Raw genomic sequence first — 17300 nt, forward strand, 5'->3', positions numbered from 1 at the left:
TCCTGCACTCGCTTTTTGCAGGAGGCATGAGGTCACCCAAAGTGTGCAGGAGCATCACCAGGATCTGACTTGGCTGCACTTCCAGAGAGCCTTTAGCCTTATCTCTGACACTGGTAGACCAAACAAGCAACATCAAAAAAACGATGGATATAATAAGAGCCTGTATTTATTTTCTAGTCTGATGCTTTAGGTCCAGGTGGCCTGTGAATGTGCAGAGGTGTTACAGGGTGAAAGGACAGTGAGAGAGGGACTGAGAGGAATGAGCAAGGAAGAAGTTATGTTTGTAGCTGAGGTAAGTGGTGAGATAGGAACTGCAGAGGCTGCTACACTTATCTTTTATAGTGCGTACCACATAGCTGGGCACATGTACACTCCATCTCCCACTCAAGATCGGTGCAAGTATTGCATAATTTTACCATCAGAATTTATAGAATTAACCAAATTGTTTTCAAAGGAAAAAATGAATGCTATTTACCCTCATTTACAGTCAACTATAGAGCTTTTGTCTTTTAACGTGCGTTAACAGTGGAATCTGACAACAGCCAAACAGTCCGTGACAAGTCTGTTTTGCAAAGCATGCAGGTTGGACCAGAGGCCTTAAAAGCACAGGAAAGCATGTTATTTAATGCTGAACAGTCTTACATGTCAACCTCTAAGTGCACCTGTCTGTGTATACTTTTTAAAGAAGCTACTGTTAACACATCAGAACTCAAAAATAAATAATAATCTATTACGTTCTTGTCATGCATGAAATGCAACATATAAAAAGATTTAGAAATAAAGTCCCAATACTCCCACTGATTGACATGGGATCTCCCCTAACCTCATTAGAACAGCTGTGCAACAGCCCAGTCCTAGCCATGCCTCCAAGTAGAGTTTTGGGAAGACAGTTAAACAATAAATGAAATATTCTCGATAAGTCATTTCTGTTCTTTATGTGAGAACTTAGTTTTGATTTTAATATTGGGATTTACTTGCATTTTTTTTCTAGCAGTTTTAGGGTTTTTTTAATACAACAAACTTTTTCAAACTCCTTCATTTTTACCTCAGTTTTGAAGCTCTGTACTCATAGATTTGCACTGGAACTGGCTTATTAGAATCCCACTAGGTTCTAGTCTTGCAAAGATTTGCATACATGCTTAACGTCGAACATGTGAATAGCCCTGTTCAGCAGGATGAGTCATGCGCAAAGCAACGCACAGACATCTCCAAAAACTGGGGGCCATGTGTTAGAACATAAAACCAAGTTATCCAACATTTAGTTTTATAATAGAGCCATGGAACTAATGTGTTATTTGAAAAAACATTCTGACCTTATCTCAAATCCCAGATGCACAACTTAATTCAATTTCTTCACTCTCCCAGTTTTTAAAAGGGTACAAGTTTGAAACCAGCCGTGTCACTTCAAATGAAAGTAGCAGCCAAGACAGCTTCAATCATATTATAATTTTCTTCATATTTATTCAAGTATACAAAACATACTTAGGGAGAAAATTATCATTTGGAATTGAGAACTAACCTTTTTTGTTTGATTCATTAAGCCTCAAAAATTAGTAATGTTTGTATCTCTGCTTCAGCTGTTTGTTCTGTGGCTGTTTTCTCCACAGTTATTGAAATTATTGCAATTGCTAAAAAGGACCCGTGTGCATTAAAGGTTAAAAAGCCTGATCTCTCAAGGGAATTAGCTTCAGCTGCCGTTTATTTCAGCTGGGTTTGCAAGTGCTCAGCTGCACTTTCTAAGACCTTAGTTTTGTGTGGAGCATATATGGCCCTGCTCAGTGTCATTAACTTCAGAGAGGTGCCACAAGTACCCAGCACTATCACCTCAGTGATGTTCTTTTTTTAAATCTTAATGTGCGAATCACCATTTTAAAACCCTTTCTCGGGTGAAGTGTTCTGAAATTATGGCTGATGGTAAAAGAATTTTTATTTCTTCAAGAAAACTTGGCTAAAAGCAGTTAACTCACTCTCATTTAACAGAAAATCAATGAGGGCTGAAGATATATGCTAACCTTTCAGTATTATTTAATAGAGCGCAGTCCAACAAAAAAGGAGTTATCAATCAGCTGAAGTGCTGACTGAATCAGTTGTGAAGCAGCACTTTAGGTGAACATTGCAGTAAAAACTGTATAAACCCATGTGCTCAGAAAATGGCCTTGTAGAGAGAAAGAGAGCAAAACATCCTGTATATCACATTCTCCTGGAAACTGACATTTTCACGGTGTAGTAACGCTGACAGCCTCAAATGTAACCGCAATTAGAGCAACAAGCGTTCAGCCGTTTGGGGGGAAAATGAATTAGTACTGGCTATTTTGGTCTTTGTTCAATCTTTCTCTTCCATGTCTTGTTTCTCTTAGTTGGGAAAAGGAGCCATAATCACGTTATGAGCCAACACTCTGCTGACCCCTGATACTGGAAACTGCAGAGGATTCGCACCACTTTCCCTGGTTGCTCAGGCAAGAGTGAGACATGGAGATATGAAAAGGTATTACTGTCCTTCATACAGTATCTCAGATTTCTCAGATATGTTTATAGTTTCCTATGTTTTTCTTCTCTCCCGTTTTCACATACTTAAAACCTGAAAATTGTTTAGTCCGCTACCTAGAACGTGAAAAGGTTAAATATCAAAACATATTCTTTTTCCTATAGGGTAAAATAAGTATACAGTTTTCCAAGAGGCTGTAGGTACTTTCAAAGCTGTGCACCAAAAGGTTTCTAGGTGGTGTCCAAAACGTGGCAAGTTAAAACATGTCTCCATTTAAAAAATCCCCATAATTTCATAGTGTCTCTTAAGAAAAAATAAAATAATTTAAAAAAAAAAAAAATCATTGTTCCATCTGCCTTTTTTTCCCCCCTCTTACATTTGGAAGTACCTAATAAATATGGCCCATAAAGTTGCAACGTCACAGACCTATTTAGCTGTCAAAACTTACACAGAAAGATTGTCTATGATGAAGATTTCCAAATTAAAAACAAATTCTCAGATAATAAATGCAGAAATAAATGCAGGAATAACAAGTAAGTCGTATTTCTAGATAAACATCTGTACGTTATTTGAGACTGGCACAAAAATTCTATTCATATAAACTTCTATCATACATCCTTAATATAAAGAGCAAACATATTTCTGGCTGGCCTAATTTATGGAATTTAGTATGTTCACTTAATGGCCAAGTGGTTTTTATGACTTAATTTTGGGTTTAAGTGTGTAAAATACACAAGGAAAAAAAAAAAGAGGAAAGGAATATACATCAATTACATGTCAGTGTGGGCCATATAACACGCACATCTGTGCCTTGACTGAGATAATTTCTTCTTTGGCTAATGGTGTCTGTTGGGGTCACACACCCCCTCTGTTTGTTTCTCATGCTGATTTTGAACAAAGTTGGTCTGAGTCACTGGATTTGTTGAGTAGGTGTTTTTCAAACTCCTTTCATGAAATGTGAATGTGATGCAAGGAAACACCAGCCCCACTGAGAGATAAAGGTAGCCTGGAGTGGGCAGGGTGGCTCCAGGGAGAGGCTGGCCAGTGAGAGATAAGCGTGGTGAAGAGAGAACCGTTGGGGAAACCAGGCTGAGCAGGAAGAAAGGGCAGCAGGACAGTTAATTATAACCCAGCTCCTTGGGATACCCAGTCTATCAATGTGGGAAGTGGCCATGAATTCCCAGGTTGTGTTTGCAGCAAGTAGTAAGGAGGAGATGGCACTGATCAAACCCTAGGGAATGCAATAAGCAGAGCAAAAAAAGAGGAGACAGGAGCTGTCCGGAGGGGGAAGCACCCTGGCATGGAGTTGTGTGTACAGCAAAAGTTTGGAGTTGCTCTGAACACGGACCACTCCCATGATCCACTGGATTCCCACAGTGTCCTGGGGTCGAGACCATCCCAGCAACCTCACTGTGCTGGATGCTCTTCGATTGCTCAGGGAAAGGGAATGCACTCAGAGTTAGATTGGATAATGTCTTATTAGGCTGATTGTCACTATTTCTGTTTAATTTGCATGGGACTCACTTGGGCCTCAAGTTGCACCAGGGGAGGTTTACATTGGATATTAGGAAAAACTTCTTCACCCAAAGGGTTGTCGGGCATTGGAAGAGGCTGCCCAGGAAAAAGGTGGAGTCACCATCCCTTGGAGGTGTTTTTGAAAGATGCATAGATGAAGTTCTTAGAGACATGGTTTAGAGGTGGACCTAGCAACCAAATGATCGTATGATTCCCAGAAAATTTTACTTTTTTCTTTACCTTATATATAAATAATGTACTAAAACCTGTGCTTGGAAAGATTAATGAGAAAGGAGCAATGAAACCCCTGCGCTCTCACGTGGATGAATATGGAGGGGAAAAAAAAAATTCAAACAGGTAAAATTCTCCCACTTGAAGTTTTAAATGAGAATATATTTATCTTTTGCATTGAAAGCTGTTTGGGCTCAGTAGAAAAGAGTCTGATGCTCACAGCAGGGTGTCATCCTTGTGTTTGCACACAGAGAAGTCCCACAAGGCCGAACACTGGCCACCAGCAAGGTAGCGAGGAGTAAATCCAATCAGTCATCCAGGAGAAGGGAATCCTGGCCAGAGCCATACCAGTTGCTACAATGACATCCCACTTCGCTTCTTTGAGTCCTTCCGTGCAATGGGACTGAAGGACAAGATCTCCTTGTAAATATGCTCTTGAAAAACAGAAAGAAAACTAATTGTGAATATCACTAGCATGTGGGATTTTAGAAGACGCAAATGAAGTTTGACCGTTATATGTGTGGAGAGGAGGTATTCAGTAGAGAGGATACGGCAGGTACAAGCCGGAAGAGAAAGACAAAGGAGAGAAGCAAAAAAAAGAAAAAGTCTGGCTGAAGAGATGGAAGGATCTTTGCTGAATATATGAAAGCAAGAACAAGGAAAGGGAGATGTGCACGATCATTGAGAGGCAATTACAGCCTTACTCAGCATGTGCACAGGGAGCAGAGAGAGGCAGGAAAGTCCCATGCTAGACAGAAACTTCCAAAGAGGATAAAACCTCTTACTTCTCCACTCATCTATTGAAAGCTTTTCATGTTCCAGAGAATCATCATAGGACTGTTGTGCTTCTGTCTCCTCCTCGACATCTCGGAACTGGTCGAAATAGGGGTGAGCCAACGCCTCCGTTGCTGTAAGGCGCTTTTCCACATCGAGCTGCAACATCTTGTCAAGCAGGTCCACTGCTGTAGGAGAAGACAGGAACAGGGCTAAGCAAGGTGCGATGGAGAACAGGCATCCTGTGCATGAACACAGTGAGGGGACTAGTGTTTCCAGTACTACACTTCCAGACCTGAAAACGAGAGATTCCTCAACCTGGCCAAGGTAGCGTGGAGCTCCTTTCAGTGGGGATACAAAATCTGCCCAACAGCAGCCTCAGGGAGCTCTTATTAACAGAAGTGAGCATGTAAATTGTGTGAAAATAACAAATTAGTCTTTAATAAGCCTTGCTGCACAGATGGGTCTGCAAGAACATAATCAGTGAGCCAGTAACATCAAGATATTTTTCAATTTTAATAATTTGCTTTCACTCCGACCCTTGCAACTCAAAGTAGTCTTAACCGGAGTAATCTATCTGGAAATCTGTATGTCCCTGGTAAACAGGAAGGCAGGAAACTCAGATACCAACTAGTCTGTCAGCCCCATTCCCCCTTGGTTTTAACAGCTTAATGCTTTCTTCCTTTCAGCTTTCAGAAGAGTTTTGCTCTCTCTCACCTCTAATCTGCTTGGGAAAAGAGCTCCTTATAAGAGATCAATATTTACACTGAAAATTGCACATCTCAGCTGCCTGTTAAGTATCAATAGATCCAGGTGTTCAAACAACAGTTAAGCTCTAAGCTGCACTCTAAAAAAAAAAAAAGTTAAGGTTAAAATAAAATTACTTAAGTGGACTGTGGGGCCCTCCTAGCACTTTATCAGAACGAATGGTGTCTTAGATGTGGGGCTAGGAAATAATAATGAAAAAAGAAGAGTTTGTTGGGTTTTGTGGGTTGGTTTGTTTGTTTGCTTGGGGTTTTTTTAATCTAAATGCTACTGATCTTAATATCACTTGCTTGGCTACAACCATCAAGCTCTGGAAGCCAGTATCAGCCAAAATTCATCCCAACTCTCATACCAAGTGGAGCTGATAATAATGCAACTGTCCTATTCTCGTAATTCACATCCCACAACCCAGACATCCCATTATATACAGCACTCACTCTCTTCTGGCTTGTTGATACGAGAGTCAGAAGTTTCTCTCTTCCTTTAATATTGTATGTTACAGGCTGTGTCATTTTAAAATTAAATAAATAATTTAAAAAATCAAGTAAATTATGAAGGACAGCAGAACATTGCCATTCTAATGCCAATAAAGAATAATTTTGCTTTAATTCATACATATTTACCCTGAGGAGGAGCAAGACAAACTGCAAGGGAAGAAGCAGCAAAAAGTCACAAGAAAGAGAAGGAAGAAAATCGCAGCTGTGGCGGTCAGCCTGCCTCCTTTCCAGCTGTGAAAACTTGTGAGAAATGCTGGAGATTACTTACCCTGAGGACTGGCTTTGGGGAAAAGCACAGACAAATCCTTCTTGGGGATTTTAGGAAGTGACTTGATATAACTCTTGGCCTGAAACAGAAAGGAAAGCACAGACATTTACCGCACATGGACAAGTGCCAGGGGGATGGGAAGTACAGCTCTTGCGTCTCATGGCTCAGACGGGCTAAGGCAAACAGCAAATCATCCCGGATGTCACATTTCAGCGATCAGTTTGCAAGGAACTATTTTTACCAATTGAGATACAGAAATATTCCTGCTTTAAGGGTCAAACTGGAGAATGGAGGAGGTTGGTGGCTTGCTGGGGCGTCAGGCACCTCACACAGGAGTCCTTGCAATCCACACGCAACGTCAAATCCATCAGATGTGGCAGTACCCCACTTCTTTGCCAAGGGGGAAGAAGTGACTGCTGTGGCTTCTCTGCTGCTGTAGAAACACCACCTCTCCCATCTCAAAGACACAGCCAAGTTAACCTCTCCCCACCACACCTCTGCCAGCAAGACCTGAATCCACAGTGAACCTTCTTACCGCTTTGTCCTCCAGCTTCTCCATGAAATCTTCTCCTGGATGCCCTGTTACTTTCAGGATCTGAGTCAGTTGATCTAGGTCTGTCAGGCCGTGTTAAAGATCACCCATCTGGGAGCGAGCCCTGGGCACTCCCAACTGCTCAGCCTGCGGGCTGGGTGCGGGAGAGCCCGAGGACCCATGCGAGCTACAAGTAGGTTATGATACAAACCCAACAGAGCTGCACAAGTGGAGACTCATTAAACTGACAAAAAGTGCTCCAAGGCTCTCCTCCCAGGATACCATTTTCATTAACAGATAATTTTGCTGGCAGAACGCTGCCAGGGTATGTGCCCTCATGTTTGGGCATGGACCTGTGGCCGCGCAAGGTTAAACTGCCGATGTGGAACGCATGTGGCCAGCACAGAGGTGTATTTCTAAGGGCGGCTTGGTCCCTTCCTACCTTCTCTGTTTTCCTCACCAAAAAGACCCACAGGTCCCTGTGATCACCTCCTGATAAACTAAACTGACACCTATTTCTCTCAGTAGCTCATTTCATAAAAGCTCTTTTACACATGCCTAGAATTATTACCCCCCTACCCAGGGAAAAGGTTCAGCTTGAAAGGATACAATCTTTTCCTTTAAAAAGCGTTTTCCCAGTCAGCATCTCTGCCATGATGCAGCCAATAGACCAGATATCCACTATCCAGAAAGAAAAAGGAGGGGGGGAAAAAAAAAAAAAAAAAGGATAGTAAAAGGAAGTAACGATCTCTGGGGCTCTCACCTGCTTTTTCAGTCTGCAGCAGGCAGTGATTTAAATTTCACTCCCACTTTCCACCTTCCCATGTTGTTTCTATGCTGTAAAAACCTCTGCTTTCATCATTTCCCCAAGGCACTAGCTTTGGGAGTCATGCAGCAGCTTTGCGACTCGCTCCACCCCAGGGGACACTGATGATAAACTAAAAAAACATCTGGACAATTACATGAGATTTGACCCAAGCATGACAGCAGGATCCCTTGGCTTGTCACCGGACATTCATACCGCTGAAGCAACCCAGCTCACCTGTCTGGTTGTAATGCATCCAGTTCAGAATTACTTCTGGGGCTCTGTACCAGCGTGTAACCACGTAGCCAGTCATTTCAGCATCGGCATGTCTGGCCAAGCCAAAATCCAAGATCTGCAGTTCACCAAAGGAAAAGGGAGAAGGAAGGGAAGGAAAGAAAAGAGAAATCCTACAGGCAAGTGGGAATCTACTTTCAAGAGGAAACAAAGCAGATCTAGTCAGATAATAACGAAGCTCCAGCTACACACCACAGGCACCCACAGGATGGTTCAAAGAACTAACAAGTTTTAATTTTCTTGATTCCGTCGTAAATCGCAAGCTGGCTTCAAAAACAGTTGTTGTGCAGAGACCTTGCAGAAATCATCGGTGCTGTGTGCTACCTGGAAGGTCACTTCCTTTCCTGAAGCTTTATTTTGGTGTCTATGGAGCTTTATTTATTTAAGTTATCCTATAATCCAGAGGTGGAGGCGTGCTCCCAGGCCACCATGACTCACCATTTCCTGTTAAAACACCCTGCAGCTGATTGGGGTGGCCTCTCCCTCAATACTGGAGATGAGCATGGCTTGACCCAACCTTTACAGGCAACAGAGCCATTCCCTGTAACATTCATTGCAGAAAATGTGTCCTAGAGCACCGCACCAGCGAGCTGCAAGCAAACTCTTCAATGCAATGCTTAAAATCGCTTTGTCTGGAATCACAACCATCATGTCCATGAGAACCAATGGGTAACTGTAGTTATCCTTCAGGGATCATTCACCTAAAGCAAGTATTGCTCAGCAGTACTGAATTTGTTTAGGAAGTCGTTATGAACTGCCATGCCACAGGAATTACGGCGACAGGATGTTCATTCCGAGTCTTGAGCCCTGATTCAGCAAGTTACATCAGCAGGTGATTATTTCCCACTGCCTGCAGCCACCAAGTAATGAAATGCCTTGAATCAGGTCTAAGAAGGCAAGAGGAAACGTGACAGTGCCTGAACGCCGGGATTCCTGCTGGCAGAGCAGTTCCTCCATAATCTAGTATGCTACACGCTACAAAGTGGTGCTTTTCCACCTACCTTTAGCTGACAGTCTTCGTTCACAGCCAAGTTGCCTGGCTTCAGGTCCTACAACATACAAGAGCAGAATAATAAGGAAGTTTTGATTTGCGACACATAACGTGAGCCTCAGCTGAACCACTGCTTGCCTTTGATGGAGTCCCATAATATCCCAAGTCCAGTATCAATACAGCAAAGACACCGTGTCTGCTACATCGTACAGCTTTAGATTACTATTTTTTTTTCTGAAAAGACTTTAATTCAAAAAATAATCATAAAATGCATCAGAAAATACAGCATTACCTCAACGTTCTGCACAAATGAGCAAATCTAAACACATACAGGGTGTAAGAGGGAGAAGGAGGAGGAAGAGACCTTAGAGCAGACGAGGCTATTAGTGAAATGATGTTTAGGAATCTGTTAACTTTATAACCAAGCTGTGTTTCTCCTAAACAGACAGAGTCATAGCACATATGAACTCACCCTGTGGATGATTCCAGCTGAATGAATATACTGCAATAAAAAGAAGAGCCACAACGTGAGCGCCAGCAGACAAGACTTTCTGTTGTCCAGAAGAGAAACAAGAGCTACAAACACGAACTTGCTGAGAACACAATGCTGCCACCTGTGGCAGGTCCCAGGCCCCCAGGACAGCAGTTTGAAAAGAAATCTTTGCATTGAACTTCTGACAGTATTTACAATGATATTGCCAAGTCTAAAGAGGTGGCATAGAGCAGAAGAAGAGTTATGGAGTAATATTTCCTAACAGCGAGTAAACTGACAGCTTAAATTATCTAAGCCATCAGGAATCCAGATAGGAGCGTGAAAACTTTGTTGGTTTGGGTGTTAAATTATGTGGGGAAAAAAAAAAATCTCATAATTAAAACACAAGATTTGGAATCAGATTTGAGTTGCAAAAAGCAACTGTGGCTTTTATCACACCAGTTAAACGTTCTGTGTGTTCTTCCCCCCTTTATTTAAACTCAAGATAACAGTGATCTGGGGAAAGGTGTTATTAAGGTGAATTCATTAATGCCTTTAAGCTGCTGCTCTGAATGAAGGTGACAAATGTTACGGAGAGCAGCATTAAGACATGGTCTCTGCATCCCAGGGTTTGCAGGGATTGCTTTCTGCTCTCTCAAAGCCAGTGAAAGCAGCATATTCCTTCCTTATTCTACTGAATAGAAAATCATTCCCTCTGTTTTCTCCTCAGAAAGCCTCTGTTCAGAATCCAGTAGAAGGTCCCATTGCTGCCAGCCTCTTCCTTTCTATGCCGAGTTTTGCTAAGGGTGCGGGCAAGTCACAGAAAAACCATCCCAGGGTCTGTGACTGACGATTGCTTCAATACCCAATTGACTGATATGAACGAGCAGTCATTTTGTCTGGTGCGTGCTGGAACAAGAGTAGTTCAACAGCAAATACCTTTTCTCAAGGGATGGCATAACCCCCCCAAATCTTCCTATACAGTGTTGGAAGGGTTTGTTTTGGTTTTTTGGGGTTTTTGGTGGTTTTGGGGGTGTTTTTTGTGGGGGGTTTTTTGGTGGTTTTTTTGTTTTTGTTTTGTTGTGGGGTTTGTTTGTTTGTTTTTTACAGCCAACCCAGAGGTGATGTGTAGAGGAGACATGAGGAGTCACTAAACTCCCCCAGACCCACCTACCTTCAGCCCTTTCAGCATCTGGTAGACCAGGTACTGGATCTTTTCATCACTGAATTCGTGTCCCATGATCTTTTGTAAATCTGTCCGCATGTATGGCATCACCAGGTAGCTAAAAGGCAGTAAGACAAGGCCCTTGAGTCTATAAGAAAAACAGAAGGCACCAGGCTAGCCTTGTTCTCACTTTGGGTTTTTGGCTGTGTAACTAACTTAATGTAACTAAGACAAGTTTTTGTGACAATGTTCCTAGCATAGCCACAGTGATGCTGAGATTTCAGCCTGCTCTGAAAATTGTCCTCTCTCCTCCCCTCAAATCAGATATCTGATGTTAAGGAAGAACAAGGATCTTCCAAACCTCAATGATCCTGAATTAGTTTACTATAGACTTCAAGCGATGTTCAGCTCTGGATGGCCTTACGCCATCTGGGAGCTGAAAAGTCTTGCACAGCTTTAAGGAGTCTTGCAAAACTGCTATGTTGGCTCCCAAATTTGTCTTTGTAATGTTCTGCAGCCATGCCTCAGAAGACAACATCCAGCTTCCTTCAGTCTTTGGCCTGCCTGCTGAGACTGCTACTTAGTCAATGGTCTTCCAGCAGAACTGCTCTGAGAGTCTTGAAACACTTTTCCTGCAGGCTGCTAAATCCCCAGGCATCAGCCAAAAAACCCAAAACCTGCTCGTGCCAAAGGACGGGGAAGGGAAAATGACTCATTCAACCTGACCATCAACACCAAGGGAAACACCAAAAAAAAAACCCACCACCACCAAACAGCCAGAACCAAGATGAAAAGAAAGCCGGCTCTTTAAAACTCTCAGTTTAATTACCCCGGGCCTGACGAACACCTTTCCTATTCTGACTGCAGCCGCTTAGCTTGGCAATCACACAGGCCGTGTGTTAGCATGGATCACACTACACATGACACACCATGGAATGTACTGCCTCTTCGTTACATGCATTGGTCGATATTGTACTGCGTTCTCCCGGCTGTGAGCATGGCACAGGATCAGGTTATGTATTCTGGGTGTTTCAGCCATTGCAACTGACTTGTACTTTTGATTCTCCTTGTTACTTGGGGATGTCTGGCTTTAGTCTGGCCCCTTTTCAACTCAGCCTGTTGGAGTGCACCTCCACCTGATGTTAACCTGCTGCTAAGTCACCAGTGTCTTGGGCAATGGCTTAGTCTAGACAGAGCAAACGCAAACTCCAAACTTACAAGTCCTGGAATCCCTGGTAGGAGGCAGCGGAGGTGAAGACATCAAGCAGCCCAATGACCTTATGGAGAAGAAATGTCCAAATTTAAACCTGGAAAGCATTTGGTGTGCACGCAGGACTCGGGTAGCAGCTCTCCATTGGCACCACACATGTGGGTGAGCACCAAGAACTCCATCTGAGGAATATGACTCCTCCTCACTATGCTGCGCAGCTGCTTTTCATCTTACTAATACACGGGAGCACCCATTACACATTTACTTCAGCCTGGTGCCAACTGGGCACAGCAGGCAGCAGTTAAACCCCGAGACTGCTTGCACGTGCCAAATGTCAGGACCTCTCAATTAAAATAAAGGTGATACCACCAGAAAGGACTTGCTCCCAGGTGGCAAGAAAACCCCTTTGTTTCATCAGGAATGGAGAGAAATGAGTACTTACATTCTCGTGCTGCATATGCTTCAACAGCATCAGCTCCCTGTATGCTCTCTTGGCAAAGATCTCTGACTGGAATGGGCGACAGAGCTTCTTGATAGCCACTTTCTCCCCTGTCTTCTTGTCTATGGCTGAACTGTGGCAGACAAGTAAAACCCAATTCTGACATTGGTGGTATGTTTTGACAAATTTTGCCTAGAAAAGAGCTAATTCTGGAGCTCACAGAAGAACAGCAAAGAGATGCCCTTTGAGAAGCCCCATGGAGCTCTGCACACGTAGAAGTTACCCTGTCTGGGTTTGGGCAGCAGCCCACAGCCCATGGTCTTTGGAGGACCAGGTGGGATACCAAGCAAAGTATTAGTGCCTCATTTTTATTCCCCTTAACCTGCAGAAACGAGCTGGAGCTTAACAGAGCCATGAGAAGAGGGAAACACAAATGGTTAAAGGTCAGGATTAGTTCTAACTCTGCCTGTTCCTCTAACACATGGAGATAAGGGAATAAAGCAATTTCTGCTTTGCCATCCGCTTGGAGGATGTTGTCTTTCAAGGTACATCGGCCACCTTTGCTGTATTCTGGAGCCAAGACAGTGGATGTCATGCACTGAAAGTATAGGCTGCTGGAATTAATTGTCCTGCATTTGGGATCTTTGATGTTCTATGTATGCTTCTGTGTAAAAGCACTCTGGCTGAAAAGGATCGTCTTTTATAAAGCTACGGAAAACATGGTACAACAGCGATTGCTTGAGATGTGACATGTTATTCCCTCGGGTAACGTTTGCTGTTTGCGGCTGGATAGGGCAATCCCACGACACTTCCTCCACTACTGGAGGCTCTTGGATCAGATGGCAAAGGACGCGCCAGGTTTCACCAGGTAAGAAGTGAGGAGGGAGGTTCTCGGGCAGAGGTAGGTGTAATTAGGGATTCTCGGTGGTGTCGGTGCACCCCATTACACATTGGTGCCTCAGCCCTTCCTCGACCGCTCCAAGAGGCAAATAGATGAAGAAAGGGCTTTCCTTGCCAAATCTCGCTGTGGGTTTCCAGAGCAGTTCCCACCACTTTGTAAACCCTTATCTCTTGGGGAAACGGAAGAGCTTTAAATCACATGTTCAGTCCCACAGCTTCAGCTGCACAGAGTAACCAGGCCCACAGGAATGCCAGCACCAGCACTTCGCACACATCCTCCAGCCTCACACAGACGCTTCTCCTGCTTCCCTCTCAGAAGGGACACATGATTCAGCCCCACCAGTCCCAGTGCACCGGACTCCAGCCACCGCTCCTGCCTTGAGGCTCTGTGGACACAGACGCGTTACTGTGACCCCCAGAGCCATCACTTAGAGTCAAGACTCCATAAACAGGGAAATCCCATCTATAATGGTACATTTTGCTGGGTTTGGGGCTGATTACAGTAGAAGAGGGGGGAATATCCCACTCCGCGTGGCTTTCCCTCCGGTTTAGTGCTGAGGAGGGGTATCAGTTCCTTGCTGCAAATTTTGGAAGTCTCTTGCACAGCTTTATCAGATTGTCAGCCACAAGTGATCAGATTCGGTGCATCCTCCTGCAGTCTGGCCTATTAACAGCTCTCATCAATCTCCCCAGTATCATCGGGCAACCTCCCTGCTCTTGGCCACTGCTCTGAATGAAGGCGATGAGAGCAGACACATCCTTTGAGAGGTGTGATGGTGATTTCATCAGTGCATTCAGCCAGGAAAAGCAAAGGAAGGGCTGGAACTGCCACATGAGGCATCTTTGGTGCTGCAGATGACATGGGGTATCTTAGGAGGACAAGCAAGAGTTCTCTCAGTTTCAGGACTTCAGTAGGTGTCAGCAGAGGGGACAGCACAGTGTAAAGTTCTCCGAGGAGCCAGGGAAGCAAGAGGAAGGGACTAGAACCGTGTAGTCAAAACAGCTTCTGCTGAATTCAAGGCAGATTTCCTAATCTGAGGGTGCATGTTCTTACCTGCCTTCCCAGCTGCTGACCTGCAGAGCATCAAACCTCACCACTCAACAGGAGGGTTGGGGTGATGGAGCTTCTGCCTACCCAGCACAGACAGTGCTGCTTTGTCCCCCACCCGAAGGCACAGCTAAGAGTTAATTCAGCTGGGAGAGCCCACCACATTTTTCCCAGCACAGGTTTAATGAATGGCTGAAGTTGGGGATGACACCAGGCAGGCAGAGATCAGCAACACCAGCATCAGAGGGGTCAGAAAACTCTTCTTCCACAGTTACATTCAGCTGGAGGCCAAATCACTACTGATTTGGGCAGAATTAATGAAAGAAGAAACCCACCTTCACTGTTTTGCCTGAGTTAGTTTCTCAGCTGCTCGAGGAGGTGTAAAAGCCAGCAGCTCTGAATGCTGCCGTGGTAGGAAAGCTTCCTAGCAATTCCCAGCAGAGGACAGCAAATCCTATCTCTATACACTTCCACCTCTGCTTTGTGCAGGAATCAGCACCAAACTTCCCTGCTGAGCACTGTCCATGTGACACCTCCACTCCCTGGCACCCTGGGGCTCTTTTAACACTCATTCCTCCCGCCAGGATCTCCAGAGTGACTGAAAATTTCCCTGGGACCAGTAAAAGACTTGTTTTGTTGGTTGGTTGGTTCTGGCAGTCAAGGAAATTTTTGAAGGACTTATCTCCTGGTTTTTGTCCTGGTTTTTTTGTTTACTTTGGTTTGTTGGTTTTGTTTTAGTCCTCCTGCTTTGCGCTACGGAAAAACCCAGAAAACACTGTACAGATATAAAAAATGTCTTTAACCTTGTCTGATTTTGCAGGACTTATTTAAGCGTCTCAGAAGCTTAAATGCATCTGGACAGCAAAGCGGGGAAAGAACACTCTTGGTGACTCCTTGCAAATCGGCAGCCAGGGGACAACGACAGAGCCTGGGTCCCAGGATTTCAGGATCCATGCCAGGACAGCCAGCAGAGAGACTCTGCCCAGCACCTACAAAAGGGAACACGCCTTCTTTTTTTATTTATCTCGGCATGTTATGAAACAAGAGCTCCGTTCAGATCCTATCAATGGACTGCTTCATATTTAACCTTTCAAAAAGTCACCTGTCTCCTCCAGTTCGCCGGTGTAAACCAAACAAGATCTGACTTCTATGTACTCTCACTACAGCCACCTTTGACTAACTGACTAATTACAGCAGCTCATGCTGCTCTCCTGTAGTTTGAGGATTATCCTCAGCTGGGAAGGAAGTCACAGTCTGTTAATGATCCTGGTTTACAATAACTTCTATTTGATGATTCCAAGCTGGAAGCAGTATCAAGGCAGGGTCATATCAGCCCAGCATCAGCTGCTTTGGACAAAGCAGCAAGGACACGCCGCAAGGGACACATCACCCCTGTTCCAATACCCACCTCTGTTATCATTTACAAATTCCCTGCCAGACAGAAATCCTCCCTTAACACAAGCTCGAGACCCAAGGCTCTTGGTCAGTAGTAAAAGCTGCCTGACCCCCACCCTCAAGGTGACGCCCCAAGCTGCTGCACTGCACATGGCAGCCCTGTGCCTAGTTGGTCCTTGAGCTGCTGCCCAAGGACACCTGCCAAGGGAGCTCAGGGGGGAAACTTTCCCCTCTCTGCCCACCCAGGGCGACCACAGGAGGAAACATCTCGGTCTCTTCAAGCGACCAAGCCTGCAACCCGCTGCCCACACCAGAGCGGGAGGCAAACCTCCATCACACATGCAAATGGCCTTTCCTAATGGAGGGGTGCCAACAGGCACCTCCTCAGTTGCCCCCCGGCACAATACTTTAAACACCCCCAACTTGTCCCTTGCTGCTGCCTGCTGTGCAGGCAGGACCCCACTCACCACACTGAGCCGTAGGCTCCGGACCCCACGGGATGGAGGGACGTGTATCTCCTGGGCAGCTCCCAGAGGGTTTTGTTCACCTCCTGTCTGTAAAAGCCTCTTCTCCTCACGATGTTCATCGCCCGGCGGGTGCAGGACTGCCACCCCCCCAGAGTACTGGAGTACGGGAGGGCTTCTGGGGCAAGAGCAGGACTGCGAGGCCTTCTGCGCTGCTAAAAACGGCTGTAGTGAGTTTCCTTCTCCGTTTTCAGCTGTTGCAAACGTGAAGGGACATGTCTTTGAGCCCTCCTCCCTCCGCCTCCACATCCGTGGAGGTGAGGCATCAGGTTTCCTGACACGCCTCAGTCTTGTACAGGTGCCTCTGGACTCTGGTACAGGTGCAGAGCACCCCGCCCCACGGCAGGGACACCTCTGGGAGCCCCGCTGTCACCCACAGCTCTTGTGCTCCTGCTTCCACCAGGCCACCAGCCCAGAAATGTCCTGGTGGGGCTCGGAGGGGGCCTCTTGAAATCCCTGCTCTGAGCAAGCGGATGAGTAAGGACTTGTCGAGCCGGGCAATCTGGGGGACAAGCCACAGCACCTCGTCAGACAAGCTGGGACATTCTTCTGTCCAGCTGATGGAAGACAGCTCCAGGCTCATAACGAAGGACACCGCAGTGTTAAATCCACCAAAGAGCAAGGAAGCGATGGTGATTTTCTCCCAAGCTTGGTTTCTCAGCAGAACGGGAACGTGGTAAAAGCAGGATGAGGTTCTCTACCTTAGCACAGGTAACCGCAGCAAGGAAGCTGAGGAGCAGGTGGGATTTGGGGCCATCCCGAGAACTGTACATGCCCAACTTCCTCCAGCAGGTCTAACCCCTTCTCGGGTCTTCTTGAACAGCACAAACCCCAAGCTCTCTGCTGTGCCTACCGGTACCACACCAGACCAGCACACCCAGCCTGCAAGAAGGTCTGTTCCCAGTAAGCAGCGAATGCCTGAACATTTTACTCCAACTTTAGGAGGCTCGGGTGGGGCTCCCACAGGAGGTGGGTGCATACTCCATACTT

At 45.3% G+C, this 17300-nt stretch overlaps 1 protein-coding gene across 2 annotated transcripts; it reads right to left on the reverse strand.

Annotated features, from left to right (window-relative positions):
* Positions 1-4372: 4372 nt before the first annotated feature.
* MAPK13 (mitogen-activated protein kinase 13) lies at positions 4373-16963 on the reverse strand. 2 transcript variants are annotated; one of them, XM_065649353.1, is made up of 12 exons: positions 16254-16963; positions 12447-12576; positions 12013-12071; positions 10804-10912; positions 9630-9659; positions 9168-9215; positions 8110-8224; positions 7677-7748; positions 7071-7150; positions 6536-6614; positions 5017-5193; positions 4373-4665 (listed from the first exon to the last, which is right to left on the reverse strand). In XM_065649353.1, the coding sequence occupies exons 1-12, from the start codon at positions 16370-16372 to the stop codon at positions 4586-4588; spliced, it is 1098 nt and encodes a 365-aa protein (XP_065505425.1). In that variant the 5' UTR covers positions 16373-16963; the 3' UTR covers positions 4373-4585. The 2 variants fall into 2 exon arrangements, with proteins under 2 accessions (XP_065505425.1, XP_065505426.1); XM_065649354.1 differs by lacking the exon at positions 4373-4665 and having other exon boundaries at positions 4871-5193.
* Positions 16964-17300: the final 337 nt, after the last annotated feature.

The sequence above is a fragment of the Caloenas nicobarica genome, chromosome 21 (genome assembly GCF_036013445.1).
Source record: "Caloenas nicobarica isolate bCalNic1 chromosome 21, bCalNic1.hap1, whole genome shotgun sequence".
Taxonomy (NCBI): domain Eukaryota; kingdom Metazoa; phylum Chordata; class Aves; order Columbiformes; family Columbidae; genus Caloenas; species Caloenas nicobarica.